Raw genomic sequence first — 13,611 nt, 5'->3', positions numbered from 1 at the left:
AACATTGAACGGGCGAGTCACGAGCTGGAAAGGCTCATCCTACACCTCGGCCCTTACTGAAATTCAGTGCTCAGGCTGCGTCTGAAAATGATTGGGCACAGGAATGATCCATCCGTAACTTCTTGATGTAGCTGATCGCACAATGTATCCGACAACGCTACTCAAAACTGGCCAACCGCCACCCATCGAGTTTCTGGACGAGGATGGAGGCATCAGGTGAGCACTTTCCCGCGTAGCTGTCCGTCAGATCCTCGAAGGCATTCCTTAGGATAATGTAGCCGTCCCAGCAAGGATGCGCAGGTCGCGGGTAGTCGTTGGACCAATGGAACAGACAATGATCTGCTGTTAGATAGTGTCTCATGGCCTCTGCTGGTCGGGTAAAAGGCTGGGCGGACAAGAGCACGGTGAACATATCTAGAGAAGTTGACAGGAAGACTGTCGAAAAAGCATCGACGAGCAAACTGGCAGAGTCAGAGTAGATAGCAGGGTCTCGGCAGTGACGTCCGTGAGCGGACGCAGTCTATGATTTTTTGGTTTGGTTACATCAGCTATAGCAGGCGTTGATTTTAGGCGGGGCGCACCATTCTGACAGTCTTCGTCTGTGCGGCTAACGTTCTGCCGTGGAGCGCGCATTAGTTTATGTCGAGGGGGCGAGTGAGCTGCGCATACAAAGCACCAAGCCCCTCTGTCAGCCATTGGAAGCAGCCTACCAGCACGGAGTAGGCAGGGGGACATCGAGAGAGGAAGGTTTAACTGCTGGCCCCGCCCAAGCTGTGCGCTGGTGCGCTGTCACTGCACAACTAGCCCCGAGCTTGTTAACAGAGGAGACGCTGTTCAGATGTTTGCCGATGCGATTTGTACATTGTACGAAGGCAAGGAAAGTAGGGAGCAAAACGGAGCAGAACAGTCATGGACGAGAACAAAAGACCGAGTCAATCCCATTTCAAGTTGTCTCTGCGTCCATCCCAATGATGTATGAACGATCAGGCGAGGTGGTAGTAGCAGGAGAATTGAACTGAAGACGGGTATTGGGAGACGTTGTTGAGCCACCTCGGCAACCTTGACGATACCTACAGTATTGATGTAAGAGCACGGGACATGAGCTACCAGAGAAAACACTCGTGACTAAGCTGTCACTGCTGGTGCTCAATTTTACAGTGCCTCGCTCGGTGGAGGAATGACTGCAGGCTGCGTTGCTCGATGTAATATCCTGCGTGATCATCTTGCCTTTGCCGCGCTGTTCGTGACGACAGCTGTGCCCGCTGCACCGCTTTTGGAACAGTCGCGTGACGTCACGCAAACAATCACGTGCGACGCGATAGTCACATGTCCGCGCTTGCGCGCGGCGCGTAAGCCTCCTGCGAGTGTGCTGGTCATGACTTATGATTCGCTTTGTCGACGAGGCTTGCGTCGTGCTCTGCCCATATGTTTTCTTACAGCTCAAGCAAATATTCCCATGGTTACAAATCGGCAAGCTAGCCAAATACATTTGACGGCATGTACACCCCGAAAACTGCACAGGAAAACATACAGGTCGTAGCAACCCAACCAGCCCTGCGACGCGCGCTATGACATGAACTCATGCATTCTACCTGTGCAGCGGTCCCGGTCTTCTCTGGACGGGCGAAGATCGCCGGCAGAGCAACGCGCATGTCCTGCACGAAACCTTCGGACCGGGGGTTTTTCGGGCAGTGTTGCCGTGGAACGAGCCAGACACATGAGGGGCGACTTGATAGCGTCAAGAGGGGAGTAGTAGGCGCAGCAGCTCGAGGTGTGGTCGTGTACGGACAAAGAGAGTTTTATAAGACCTGCACCAACGCTAGGACGCACTATTTCGTGGACGCGATACGCGTGCGGGTTTGCGCAGGGCCATGCTTCTGTGCTTGGCATCTATCTTGATCCGGGTCGGATGGAAGCAAAGTCCGTTGCGTCCAGACGAGCAAGCCCCTGCGAGCATGGGTATGTACGAGGGAGCACTGCCGCCGCTTTGTAACAAGGCGCGATCAGATGGTGTCCCAAGCGCGACGGGTCGAAGTTCCCGGCGAAATCGTCCTGGGAGCAGTACGGTTTACACAGTAGAGGAGACGATCCTGGAGACGGCTGCGATCCAGGAGGAGGGACAGCGAGCGGCGCGAGTTATGTGATAGCTGGCGTTCGAGTCCGTGTGTACGTTGGCAGCATAACAGGCTAGGCCGCCAGGTCTGCTTGGGCGTCCGTGATTATCGCGGTGATTGTGTCGCAAGCTTTGTTGGCTTTGTTCACTTTATGTAACTGCTGGCAAGCGTGAGTGCAGAACCTAATTCACGCATTGCTACGCTGCAACGAAACATGCATGCACTGCGTACCAGGTTCCCAAGGCTCAAGGCCTACTGTTCTTGTAGGTCGGATACATGCCGCGCCGAGCAGGTGTGTTACCGGGTGCAAACATGATCATCTCATCAAGCACGTCGGTAGTCCGAAGGGGAACGGCCAAGGAACAGCGAACATCCGCGCAGCGCACAGCTGGTGCGTTCTCGTTCCGAGTTTTGCTCAGCAACGGGCATCGATGTCCGTGTGCGTTCTGCTGTCCGACGTCCAGGAAATTGAAGGAAATACGAGCAGGACGTGCGCTTATGGCCGACGAACGATAGCTGGCACATCAGGATGGTAACGGCATGGCAGCAGAAGGATGTCGTCGCAGGAAGGGAGACGGAGTGGTCGAGAGGCAGGCACCCGAACGTTAACATTGGGCGTCGAAAGGCAACGGGAAAGCGCCCGTAGGCCGATGTGATCTGGCTTTTACCTGGACGACGTCTGGACGAGGTTGAAATGTAACGCCATGGACTGCCTGCGCATATCACTCTAATACCATCCTACATTCTCCTCTCTTTTCACCACCACCGCTCCTTTTCTCGACACAGACACTATGAGCCCTCACTGGAAGGGCAAGGCCCGCGACGACAGCTACGGCAATGGTGCCACGGACGGCATCGTCCTCCCCCTCGACATGCTCATCACCTCCTCATATGACGCCGTCTACACTCTCCCAATCTCCGTAGGCGCATCATCCCAGGCACTCTCCATCCAGGTCGACACAGGCTCCTCTGACCTCTGGATTGCCTCCACCTCCTGCTCGACCCAGGCCTGCAAGCAGACCAATGGCAATCTCTACGACCCGTCACAGGCCCAGTCGACGGGCCAAACATTCCAGATCAGTTACGTCGAGGGAGCTGTCAGCGGGCCAATCGTATGGGACACAGTAACACTGGGTGGGTACGAAATAGACGGGCAAGCACTAGGTACGTCCCGCTCCTCTGCCACACACGATCTCAGTCATCATTCTTTTCACAGCCGCCGCAACATCCGTTAGTTCAGAACCCCTCTCTCCCGACTTTAGTGGAATTCTTGGGCTCGCCCTGCCCGCCAACTCTATCATCGCATCAGACGTGCCGCCCACGACCTCTAGCCAGCCAGACGGGGCAGTCCTGGCCTCCAATCTGTTCACCATTTCTCCTCACTACATGGCACCTTCCTACCGCTTCATCTCTCTCACACTTGCACGACCAGACGGCGGCAACTCCTCAGTTCCTTCTCTGCTCGGTCTCGGGCGACATCCATCACAAGACGTCGTTCCGGACCCCAGCAAAGTTCAGTACTCCACCCTCGCAGTCCCGTCGGGTAGCACAGGCAGCGCCCCTCGCTTTTGGCAAACAACTCTCAACGGCATAAACGTCTACGTCGATGGCGTCCAGAACCCCGTCAACGTCGGCTCGACCGCGACCGCGATCGTGGACTCGGGCATGCCCGTCATCCTCGCGAGTCAGGACATCGCGAACGGCATATACGGTGCCCTTGGCATCGGCCCCGGGAGTGACGGCCAATGTGAGTGCCCCTGTTATACCCTGCTCGTGTACGCCGTTACTGCGTCCGACTGACGTCTCCGTCCCGCCCGCAGACTACGTGCCGTGCACGACCCCTCTCAACATCAGCGTGAGCCTGGACTCGCGCTCGGACATCCCCCTGCACCCGCTCGACCTCACCTACTCTGGTCAGGCCTACTCCGGCAGTCTCGTGTCCCCAAGCGGGGGCTCGTCGCTCCTGGCGTCCGGCGCGTCCGTGTCCTCCGCCTCTTCGAGTGGCAGCATGTGCCTCGGCCTCATCCAAGCGTACCCGCCGACCTCGGACGTGTCAAGCCTCGCGGACGTCATCCTCGGCGTGCCGTTCATGCGCAGCGTGTACACCGTCATGGCCTACGACCCCCCAGACAGCAACGGCGCGTTCCCCAACGCGACGACCGGCCCCCCGCGCACCGTCAACCCGCGGCTGGGCCTGCTCGGCCTGATCGACCCGAGCGTCGCACTGGAAGAGTTCAACCAGGAGCGCGTGCTCAACGAGCCGCTGCCGGCGACGCCGGGCTCGGGCGGCAGCGGAGGCAGCACGAACGACACGAACGGCAGCCGGGCGAACGTCGCCGTCGACCACGGCAAGAAGATGACCGTCGGCGTCGAGGTGCTGCTGGGCCTCCTCGGCTTCGTCGCGCTGCTCTTCGGCGTCTTCGGCTCGTGGTGGCTCGTGCAGCGCCGGCGGCGCCAGCGGGAGCGGCGCGCGGCGGTCGCGCGGAGCCTGTACGACGACGACGCGAACGCGGACGGGGACAAGGAGAAGCTCGTCGAGCGCGACGCGATCTACATGCTCGCGCGACGGTCGACGCTCAGTTCGCGCTACGGGCCCTCGGAGGACACCCTCCGCGCGCGGCGGTTCGAGGAACACATGAAGCAGCGCCGCGAGAGCGAGTACGACGGCGAGACGCTCGCGGATGCCCCCCACCACCACTCCCTGCCGCCTCTGCCGTCGGTGCCGGTGCCGGTCCCGGACAAGCTCGCGGACGGACACTCCGACGACGGCGCCGCCGAGTTCGGGGTCCTTCCGCCGCGCCGCTCGCAGTACTACGCGGACGAGCCGACGCTCGTGCACCGCCCCGATGACGACGGCGACGGCAACGACGAGGAGCAGGCACGGCTCATGACCGAGTACCCGCCGTCGCCTGCCCCGACGCGCGCGCCGACGCTCGAGGCCGACGCCGTCGCCGTCCCGCTCCTCGCGCACACGCGCGCAGACTCGTCGCTCGACCTCCCCGCCTCCGCCGCGGCCGCCGTCGCCGCTGTTGTTGTTGCGCGCCCGGCGGAGCGCGTGCCCCTCGGGATGGGCCGTCCCCGGTCGCGCGCGCGCGTGGGCAGCTTCGGCGAGCGCTGCGTGTCGGGGGCCGGGGGCTTCGGCCCCGAGCGCCACGCGTCCTTGCGCACGGTGTCGGGCCCGCGCCCGATGAGCGCGACGAGACGGAGCAGCGGCAGCAGCAGCAGCAGTAGCAGGCCGTCGAGCGGCGGCGGAGTGTCTGTGCGCCGCTTGTCGGGCGTGCTCTCTGGGCAGCCTGCGCCGCCAACGGCGCCGTCGTCGCCGACACCGCCGCCGTCGCGGCGGCTGTCGTCAGAACCGGCCCTGCGGCTAACGCCGGTGCCGTTTGAGGAGAGCTCGGCGGGCCACGAACCATAGGCTTTCACGCACGCCCTGGGTCGGCGTGCGTGCGCTCTTTCGTCTGTGCACTCCGGCGCTTATCTTTGCACCATGGAGACCATGGGCCGTTTTCCTGCGTATACCACCCATCCTCTTCGGTTCTGTCGTACAATCCACCTGTCCTTTTCCAATCGAATGCATGCTCACGCGGACTCGTCATCTTCTAATTTCCACAGCAAGGTCGGAGTCGTATTTTTGTACAGTCACCCTCGTAGTTTTTGTGGTCGGACACTCTCTCACTCTCTCACTCTCACTCACTCTCACGACCTATTTCCTTGGGTTACATACGTCGCCTAAAAGTGTAATTTTCTTTTTTCGAGGAACGGAGGAATAATCGAGCAGGTCTTTTTTTTCGATAGCAAGAGTCGGTTTGAAAGAACGGAGCTTGAGATTTGACAGTTCGAATCACGTATTGGTCTGTAGTTGAGCATGGGGATGCGAAGAAAGAGACATGACGAGGTACAGCGTCGCGGGCACGATGGGGACGGCTGATCTTCCGTTGCATTACGCAAAAAAACACAGTACGCTAGAACACCGAAATTCACACACTTGCTTCGACTCGAACTCAGAGCCCCTTTCGACCTGAACCGAGAGCAACACTCCGAAGCCGGGGGCGCTCCCCTTTTCCTCGCATCGCTCGATCAATGGGTGGCCCAGTACCCTCCGTAGTACCCTAGAGGCGCAAGCCCGTCAGCAGCGACGCACACGACAAAGGGAGTCACGTACAGAAGTTGAGCGCGGTCTTGGACAGGAAGTCAGGGCCGTTGGGGTCGCACTGGCAATCCGTCTGTCAGCGGGGGGCGAACGAACAACGAAGGCAGCAAGCAGCAGAAACACGCACCGTATCGCTAGTCGTCGCACCACCGTTACAAAAGATGCGGAACACCTGGTCCGCGAACGTCCCGAGCGGCTTCCCGTCCTTCTCGAGCGGCGCGAGCGTCACCCACTCGATGTTCACGGCGGGGTCGACAGGCGCAGGCACGAGCCCGGTGCGGAACCCGGTGAGGTACGCCGCGTCGTGGTCCGCGAAGCCCGCGAGCGCGTCGTGCCACGCCGTCGAGCCAAAGTCCCACACCGGGTTGTACGTCCCGTCGGAGGGGTCGAGCGGGTCCGGCACCCAGTACAGCTGGCCGAGCGCGAACGGCGCGTCCGCGAGCCCCGCGGTGTCGACGATGTCCTGCGCGGTCAGGTTCGCGGGCGCGCCGAGCCACGCCTGCTGCACGTCCGCCGTGAAGGTCGCGCGCGCGTCGATCGGGACGCAGGAGATGTCGAAGAGCTCGAGCAGGCCGCCGAGCGAGCTGTGTGTGTGCGTGCGTGCGCGCAAAAAAAAAAAAAAACGTGTGAGGCGTGAAAGACGCGTGCAGATGCGGAGGAGGAGACGGCGCTCACAGCCAGGTGCCGTTCGGCAGGCAGGTGTAGTTGGCGTAGCCGACGCCGAGGACGACGAACGTCGGCGAGTCCGCGATCGGCGGCAGCAGCGGGCGCGCCTGGCCGTCGTTGATGCTCGCCGGGATGACGGTGCTGATGTTGTCGTGGCTGAGGTCGCAGAGGGGCCCGAACCGCTTCTGCAGCGTGCGCGGCCCCGCGGGGCTGGGCACCGCCAGCGCGGCGAGCGCGAGGCCCAGGAGGGCGAAGGCGGAGAGCAGCTTGGAGAGCGGTTGCATGCTTGCGGCGCAACGGTTGGATGGGGAGGATGCAGGGGGTTGCACACGCGGGGCTTATGTACGCCTGAGGTAACAGCTGCCGGCCGACGTCCTTCTCGGGGCGCGACGCACGTACGGTGCCGTTAAAAGCGACTATACAGAGGTCAAACCGAGATGTGAGACACCCTGAGGGTGCCTACTTGGGGCGGGGCGGGGTTTGCACGTTCGAAAGTGTTACTTGCCTGCCGAACTGTCATCTTCGACAATTGAGTCGCATCAGAGATGGAGTGGAGTAGTTTACCCCTCGCCGACGCCGCAGGCATCCCAGAGACCTCTTCCTGGCGCCGCCACGATCGACTAGCGTAGCGTCGGTTAATCACACGAGGTGTGTTAGGATGTCGCAACAGCGGCGCGGCGCCCTTCTGGTGTTCGCGGGAGACGGAAAGGTTTGCGCGGATTGAGTGACGCTGGCTCGGCGTGGCCGAAACAGGGTCGTCATAGGTGCTGTATGGGCACGGTCCAGGGTCGAGTACGAGCATGACTGGCTGCCGGCGATGCACGCGAGGAATTCCGAATACCAGCGCTGAATGAATTCAGGGGGAGGTCACCAGGGCGGACCTGAGCGCTGCACAAGCTCAGGCACGGAGAGGGAGCGTACAAACGCCATCGACAAGCTTTAGGCTATTAGTACGACTAGTGCCGACAGCTCTGCTCACGGGTTACGTACCCGTCACTTGCAGCTCCCCCCTTCGAGACCTTGTGCAGCTCAGACTCCGTGCCGGGCGGTGTACAAGGATGCGTGCACGATGCACAGCCCGTGTTGTTGACGTAGAATGGACATCGTTGTAGCAGGTCGCCCTGCGGCGGGCAGAACAAAGGTGAGTATTTGCTCATGCATTGTCTATGGTTTGCTTTCACTTACAAGAAGCCCCGTTCCGCGCAGACGTGTTGCAAATTCAAACATAGCCTGCGGTCGCCATCCTTGCTCGCAACTAGGTCCTCCCCGACCGTCTGTTTGGGGCGCCGCAGCATGTGATAGTTGATACATGAGAGAAGATTTGAGACGGCAGTCGTGAAGGTGTTGTTTGTGGTCGAGGGTGTTGCCACAAAGCTCGGATTAGCCTTTGCTGCAGCCATGGCGACCGGCGCGCGCATAAGCGCTCGAGGCGCGTTGCCCCCCGCAACGCGCTTCTGCCCCTTTTCACCCTTGTCTGCCACGGCTTCAATTTCACATCTCTGCAGAGAGCTCTGCCTCATGTTCGGCTCCCCCCACAACTAAGACCAACAAAAGCGGATCAAGGTAAGCACACAAACGAGCAAGGATCCTGAAATTTTTCGTTCGATGAACAGGCCATTGTCTCGCCCACCAGGATGTTCCATGTGACGGTTGCATTTCGCGCACTCCGCGCACTCCACGCTCCGTGATACGAACGCACACCGTTCTATTTAACCCAGGTCGAGCCGGTGAGTGCACCACAGTCTCCTCTCCTTCCCTCCTTTCTCACTTCCAACAACGAGCTGCGCTCGTCTCACGTTCTCTGCTGCTGCTGGTCTCTGCCACTCTTTTTTCTCTCTTTCCGATCCACGAACCTCTGCCACCATGGTCTTTGTTCCCTCCCTTCTCCTCTTCGCTCTCTCTGCATCCGCGGCGCCGATGCTCAACAAGCGCATCGACCAGGTGACCGCCGATTCCACCACGAAGTGGGAGGCCGCCTGCACCGCAGCCGGAGGCGGCACCCAGTGCAACAACATCGCCGTCCAGCAGTGCTTCCCCTCCCTGCTCGCCGCCGCCGGCCCGTGCGACCAGCAAAACGCGGCTGACGCCATGGTCGACCTCGCGAAGCAACTCAACAACGACGCAGACATGATCACATTCGCCCAGATCTTTGCCCAGCAGCCCAGGAACTCGGTGCGTCTCGTGTGCCATCCACGCACAATTTGTCTTTTTGCTCACTCAGAAGCTTTTTCTTTTTCTTTTGAACTTCTAGCCGACCTCGCAGATGGTCCCATACTGCCAACAGGCGCCAAAGAACGCCGAGCTCACCGGCGCGTTCCAGTGCCAGTTCAGCGGCACGAGCGCGACCGAGTTCGTCGGCGGCGTCGCGGTCGGCGGCGCCGGCACCATTCCCTTTGGACAGACCCAGGCCGTCAACCCCCGCGGCTCCTGCCCCGCGAACCCGAATGGGCCCGTCCCCGACGGCGAGCAGCTCACCGACATCACCTCGGACCCGGGCAACGTCGGCACTGGTGCGGCGAGCTCGGGCAGCGGCAGCGGCTCTGCCAGTAGTAGTGCTGCTGCTGCGGCGCCGCCTCCTTCTGCTACCTCTGCAGCAGCCGCGACGGCGTCTGCGGCACCGACGACCGTGGACAACAGTGGCAGCGGCGGCAACGCTGCTCCGGCTTCGGCCTCGGCTTCGGCTGCGGCACCGCCGCCACCACCTGCGACGACGAGCACGGCAGCGGCGGCAGCATCGTCGAGCTCGACGAGCTCCTCGGGCGACTTCCAGCTGCAGAACGGCAAGGACGCGCAGAAGCTGAACGCGTCGTTCCAGGACATCTCGGCGAGCGACTCCTGCAGCGGTGCGTCTCCCATAACACACTCTCCTTGCGCTGCCGAGTACAATCTGACACACGGTCGTCGTTTGCAGAGGGCTCGATGGCGTGCGTCACGCAGAACGGCACCTCCGGCTTCGCGCAGTGCGTCAACGGCCAGTGGGCGATCACCCAGTGCGCCGGCGGCCTCCAGTGCTTCGCGCTCCCGCTCGTCGCCAAGCCCGGCACGTCCATCACCTGCGACAGCCAGGCCGACGCCCTCGCCCGCATCGCCGCGACCGGCGCGACCGGCGGGCTCACCGGCTCCTCGTCGAACTAGAAGCGCTTTTTTTTTGTTGTTGCGCGCGCTCCGGGATAGAAGGAGGGGGGTCCCCCCGCTTAATTGTGTGTGCTGTGGAGGGGAGAGAAAGAGACAGCCGGCCCTGCATGGTGCGGGGCAGAGGTGGAGGTGGAGGTGGAAGTGGGCAGCGCAGTGTGCGCGTCTGTGACGCGCCCCGGGCGGCAGTGAGGCGGTTGGTTTTGTTTTCTTCGTCTTTGATGCTGGGTGTGTCCCCCCGCTGTATCGATAGCATTTCCTCTGCACGCTCCGCAGCTACTTTTTGCATAATGAGAAAGACAAGGCTGCGAAGGAGATTCATTGTCTGTCTGGCTGTCCGCGTCGGAACGATGACCAGGGTTGCCAAGAAGCGCGATTTTTCTCCAGAGAACTAGGCCAAAATTGGATAAACAAAAATGAACCGGCTGTAAGCGCAGGTTTCTTTCCTTTGTTGTATAAGATATATTTCTCCGGTTTATACCCGGGAAAATCAGAGGAAAAGCCCTAATTCTACCACGTTTTGACCTGTGTATGTTAATTTATGCCATTTTATGCCTTAATTCGTGCAAACGGGACGATTTGGGGAAATAACGAGAAATTGATTTTTCCGACGCCATCCCAAAATGGTAACCCGCGTCAGCGGACAGCACTCGGCTCGCCTGCACTCTTCATCTGGCACCTGCAGCACGGGATGACATCTGGTGTGTAACCAGAGCATAAGCACTCTCTTCTTGCAGCAAGACAAGGCGCGGAAAGCCTGTTGTAGCCAGCCTCACTGCTATCATCAGTGCAGCCTTCGAAACAGAGGCAATTAGAGATGCCGGAGGGAACCGTGCAGCACAAAGCACCGCGCGGAGTTACGGACGGCGCTAGAAAAGGTCGGTTTCTCATTATTTTCCGAACCAGCTGTAAGTTCGTACCCTGTGTTGGCGCGGATCTCCTGCTCATCCACCATCGCCCGCCCCGAGCGTCCTTACGCCGGGAACCCATGACGCCTACGTCGCGGTCGGCCCTCGAGTGACGAGTCCAGACGTGCGCTCCACACTAGCGGCCCTGCGTGCGCGGTGATCGCGTCCGCCTTACGAGCGGGGGGCCTCCGCTCCTCGTCCGCGTGCGCCCCGCGCGCGCTGCTAGGCTGCTGAGGCTAATCCGAGACATTTTTAGCACTCACTCTCTAGGATGGCCCGGAGGACCCGACGTCTCTGGCGGCTTTGCACGGCTTCTGGAGTGAGCTTCTTTCTGTTTTCTGACGTTATGTGCTCGGCCTGGGCAGGCGGACTTCCCGTTGCGCGCAGTGCTTTTTTGGGGGTGTTCGGGCGAGGCCCGGGGACGAAAGACCCTCGTCCGCCCGTGCCGAGGAGGACGATGCCTGCCGCTGGAGCGACAATGTCACCACGCACGACCGCGAGCGACGCCTTCACCAAGGATGCACGGAAAATCAGGCAGCCCTGGTGACGTGCTGGAGGCGGGGAAGCCGCCTGGTGACGGGACCCTGTAGGTCATTCCCTGAGGTAAGCATTCTCTGCGAATCCTTCAGAGTGCAACAATGGACTGACAATGAGCCAGGGTGCCGCCTATGTCATACTTTGATGTGACATGTCGAGCGAGCCTGAGCCGCGATCGGAGGACGAGCGGACCCTCGTACGCAGCGCGTCGACACAGCACTCGCGTAGGACTGTTCGAGCGCACCTCCGCCGCCGCTCACTTCACATCATTGCGCGCCCGCGATTGTCGCCCTCCCAGCCGCGAGGGGGGGGGGTATAAAAGCATGGGCGAGGTCGGTCGGAATGTCCTCAGTGCTCTGGGCATTTCTCTCCTGCAGCAGACTCATCAGCCATGTACGCCTTCACGAAGTTGTTCACCGCGCTCTCCCTCCTCGCCGCCGTCAACGCGTTCCCCGCGGCTGACATCTGGGGCGTCCAGCGCCGTGCGAGCACCAACCTCACCGGCGGCTCGATCTGCCCCACTGGCGGCTTCGACATCATGGGCGAGCTGCCCGCCAACATCAACGACAACGGCGGCGAGCCCCTGCCGATGCCCAACACTTCGGCGCCCGTGTACACCACGCTGTCCGTCGGCGTGCAGAACTACACCTGCGGCGATAACAGCCAGTGGAAGTACGTCTAGCCTCGATTTTTAGCCGCTGCCGAGCTGCGCTGACCTATGCTTTTTTTCTTGCCTTGCAGCGCTCAGGGTGGCCTGACCTACCTGTTCGACATGTCGTGCCTGCCCCAGATGCACCACAAGCCGTTCACCTCCTTCATCGCCGCCATCTGGGACTCTGCGCCCCCGACGGTGACCAACCAGGACTTCGAGGCGCTCGTCGAGAAGGTCAACCCGGGCGTCGCGCTCGGCCTGCACTACTGGATCACGAACCCCGTCAACGCGTCGGCGGGCATCAACGCGGTGTGGGACTTCAGCAAGGCGGAGCGTTTCCAGAACGACACGAACAAGGCGAACGCGTTCCTCGTCGCGGCCGAGACCGGCAACGTCCCGGACCCGACGAACCCCTCGGTCAACTCGCCGTGGCTGTACGAGCCCATCCTGTACGTCGACGGCAAGGCCGACGGGCAGCTCGCGACCCAGGTGTACCGCTTCAACTCCAACGGCGGTGCCGCCCCCAACACTGTACGTCATGCTCGGCTTCGATGTTGTGGCTGAAGCTGACCTCCTTCTGCAGTCCTGCACGCCTGGTGCCCCCACTCTCCAGGTCAAGTCCACTCTGAACTTCTGTATGTCTTTCTCTTGTGTGCACGTTTCATATGATCTGAACTTCTCTTTTCCTAGGGCTCTACGGTGGTGCTTGGGAGAACACCATCCAGAACTAGATTTTGGCTGGAGGATTGGTGCTGGAAGTCTGACAGTTTCCGCAGATGTCATGTGTTCTCGGTAACATGTATTTGACTCGGTGCTGTCAGCTCCTGCTACGTTTTTAGAGATATTACTATATACACAGCTATTTCTTGGTCGAACTATTCTGCTTGCCGCCTTCAGTGGCTCGTGTGTCTGGCGCAGGGCTCCGCCTTGCACGATTCTTCTGAATCATGAAGTGCAGAGTTCCTCGGTCTTTCAGTGTGCTGTGTCGGCGCAAACTTGGGTATTATGATCGTACTTGACTCCGTACACGATTTGCTCCTGTGTTCACTCGCAATCCTGGCTCGTTGACCTTTGTGACAGTGTTCGCCAGAGGATAAGTCCCTCCAGCTGAAGGGCGTACTCAATTTCTCCGAACAATTCAGTAGTGATTACATGACATGTGTCTGTCGAGAGTGCCGCCACCGAGATCGAGCCAAGAAGCAAGAGCCCTCACCGGGTGCCGAGCAGCAGAACCAGTATGAACGTGGGTCTTTCTGTTCCATGCCACAGCAATTTCTTAAGAGGTTGCTGTGGGATGGAAAAGAACGTCGCCACCGATTCTAGCAGCCGCTCCGGCTTCACGTTTCCTAAAGCTGCACTTCCTACGACACTTCTGCCCATTATGGGTTCAAGGACCAGACGGCACCTTGGCTCAAGCGGAAGATACTGCGGCGTGAACGTGATATCAGACGG

The 13,611-nt window shown here is 60.4% G+C and overlaps 4 protein-coding genes across 4 annotated transcripts; 3 read left to right on the top strand and 1 right to left on the bottom strand.

Moving 5' to 3' along the window:
- Nucleotides 1-2,495: 2,495 nt before the first annotated feature.
- PHACADRAFT_264924 (uncharacterized protein) lies at nt 2,496-5,903 on the top strand. The gene is made up of 3 exons (XM_007401426.1): nt 2,496-3,278; nt 3,331-3,861; nt 3,935-5,903. Exons 1-3 carry the CDS (start codon nt 2,906-2,908, stop codon nt 5,527-5,529), a joined length of 2,499 nt encoding a protein of 832 aa, XP_007401488.1. The 5' UTR covers nt 2,496-2,905; the 3' UTR covers nt 5,530-5,903.
- An 86-nt stretch (nt 5,904-5,989) lies between these two features.
- PHACADRAFT_264923 (uncharacterized protein) lies at nt 5,990-7,230 on the bottom strand. Its single transcript, XM_007401425.1, has 4 exons — nt 6,940-7,230; nt 6,392-6,848; nt 6,277-6,325; nt 5,990-6,223 (listed from the first exon to the last, which is right to left on the bottom strand). The coding sequence occupies exons 1-4, from the start codon at nt 7,212-7,214 to the stop codon at nt 6,192-6,194; spliced, it is 813 nt and encodes a 270-aa protein (XP_007401487.1). The 5' UTR covers nt 7,215-7,230; the 3' UTR covers nt 5,990-6,191.
- A 1,449-nt stretch (nt 7,231-8,679) lies between these two features.
- On the top strand, nt 8,680-10,392 carry PHACADRAFT_264919 (uncharacterized protein; the record flags this gene model as incomplete). Its single annotated transcript, XM_007401424.1, has 3 exons — nt 8,680-9,102; nt 9,182-9,773; nt 9,842-10,392. Coding segments are annotated over exons 1-2 (859 nt in total), but the record flags the coding sequence as incomplete, so codon positions are not given.
- A 1,485-nt stretch (nt 10,393-11,877) lies between these two features.
- On the top strand, nt 11,878-13,027 carry PHACADRAFT_264913 (uncharacterized protein). Its single transcript, XM_007401423.1, has 4 exons — nt 11,878-12,179; nt 12,249-12,690; nt 12,743-12,794; nt 12,850-13,027. Exons 1-4 carry the CDS (start codon nt 11,899-11,901, stop codon nt 12,888-12,890), a joined length of 816 nt encoding a protein of 271 aa, XP_007401485.1. The 5' UTR covers nt 11,878-11,898; the 3' UTR covers nt 12,891-13,027.
- The last annotated feature ends 584 nt before the right edge of the window (nt 13,028-13,611 follow it).

Source organism: Phanerochaete carnosa, assembly GCF_000300595.1.
Source record: "Phanerochaete carnosa HHB-10118-sp unplaced genomic scaffold PHACAscaffold_12, whole genome shotgun sequence".
Lineage (NCBI taxonomy): Eukaryota > Fungi > Basidiomycota > Agaricomycetes > Polyporales > Phanerochaetaceae > Phanerochaete > Phanerochaete carnosa.
Note: the sequence above shows the minus strand (reverse complement) of the source record. Positions and strands in the feature narration are given on the sequence as shown.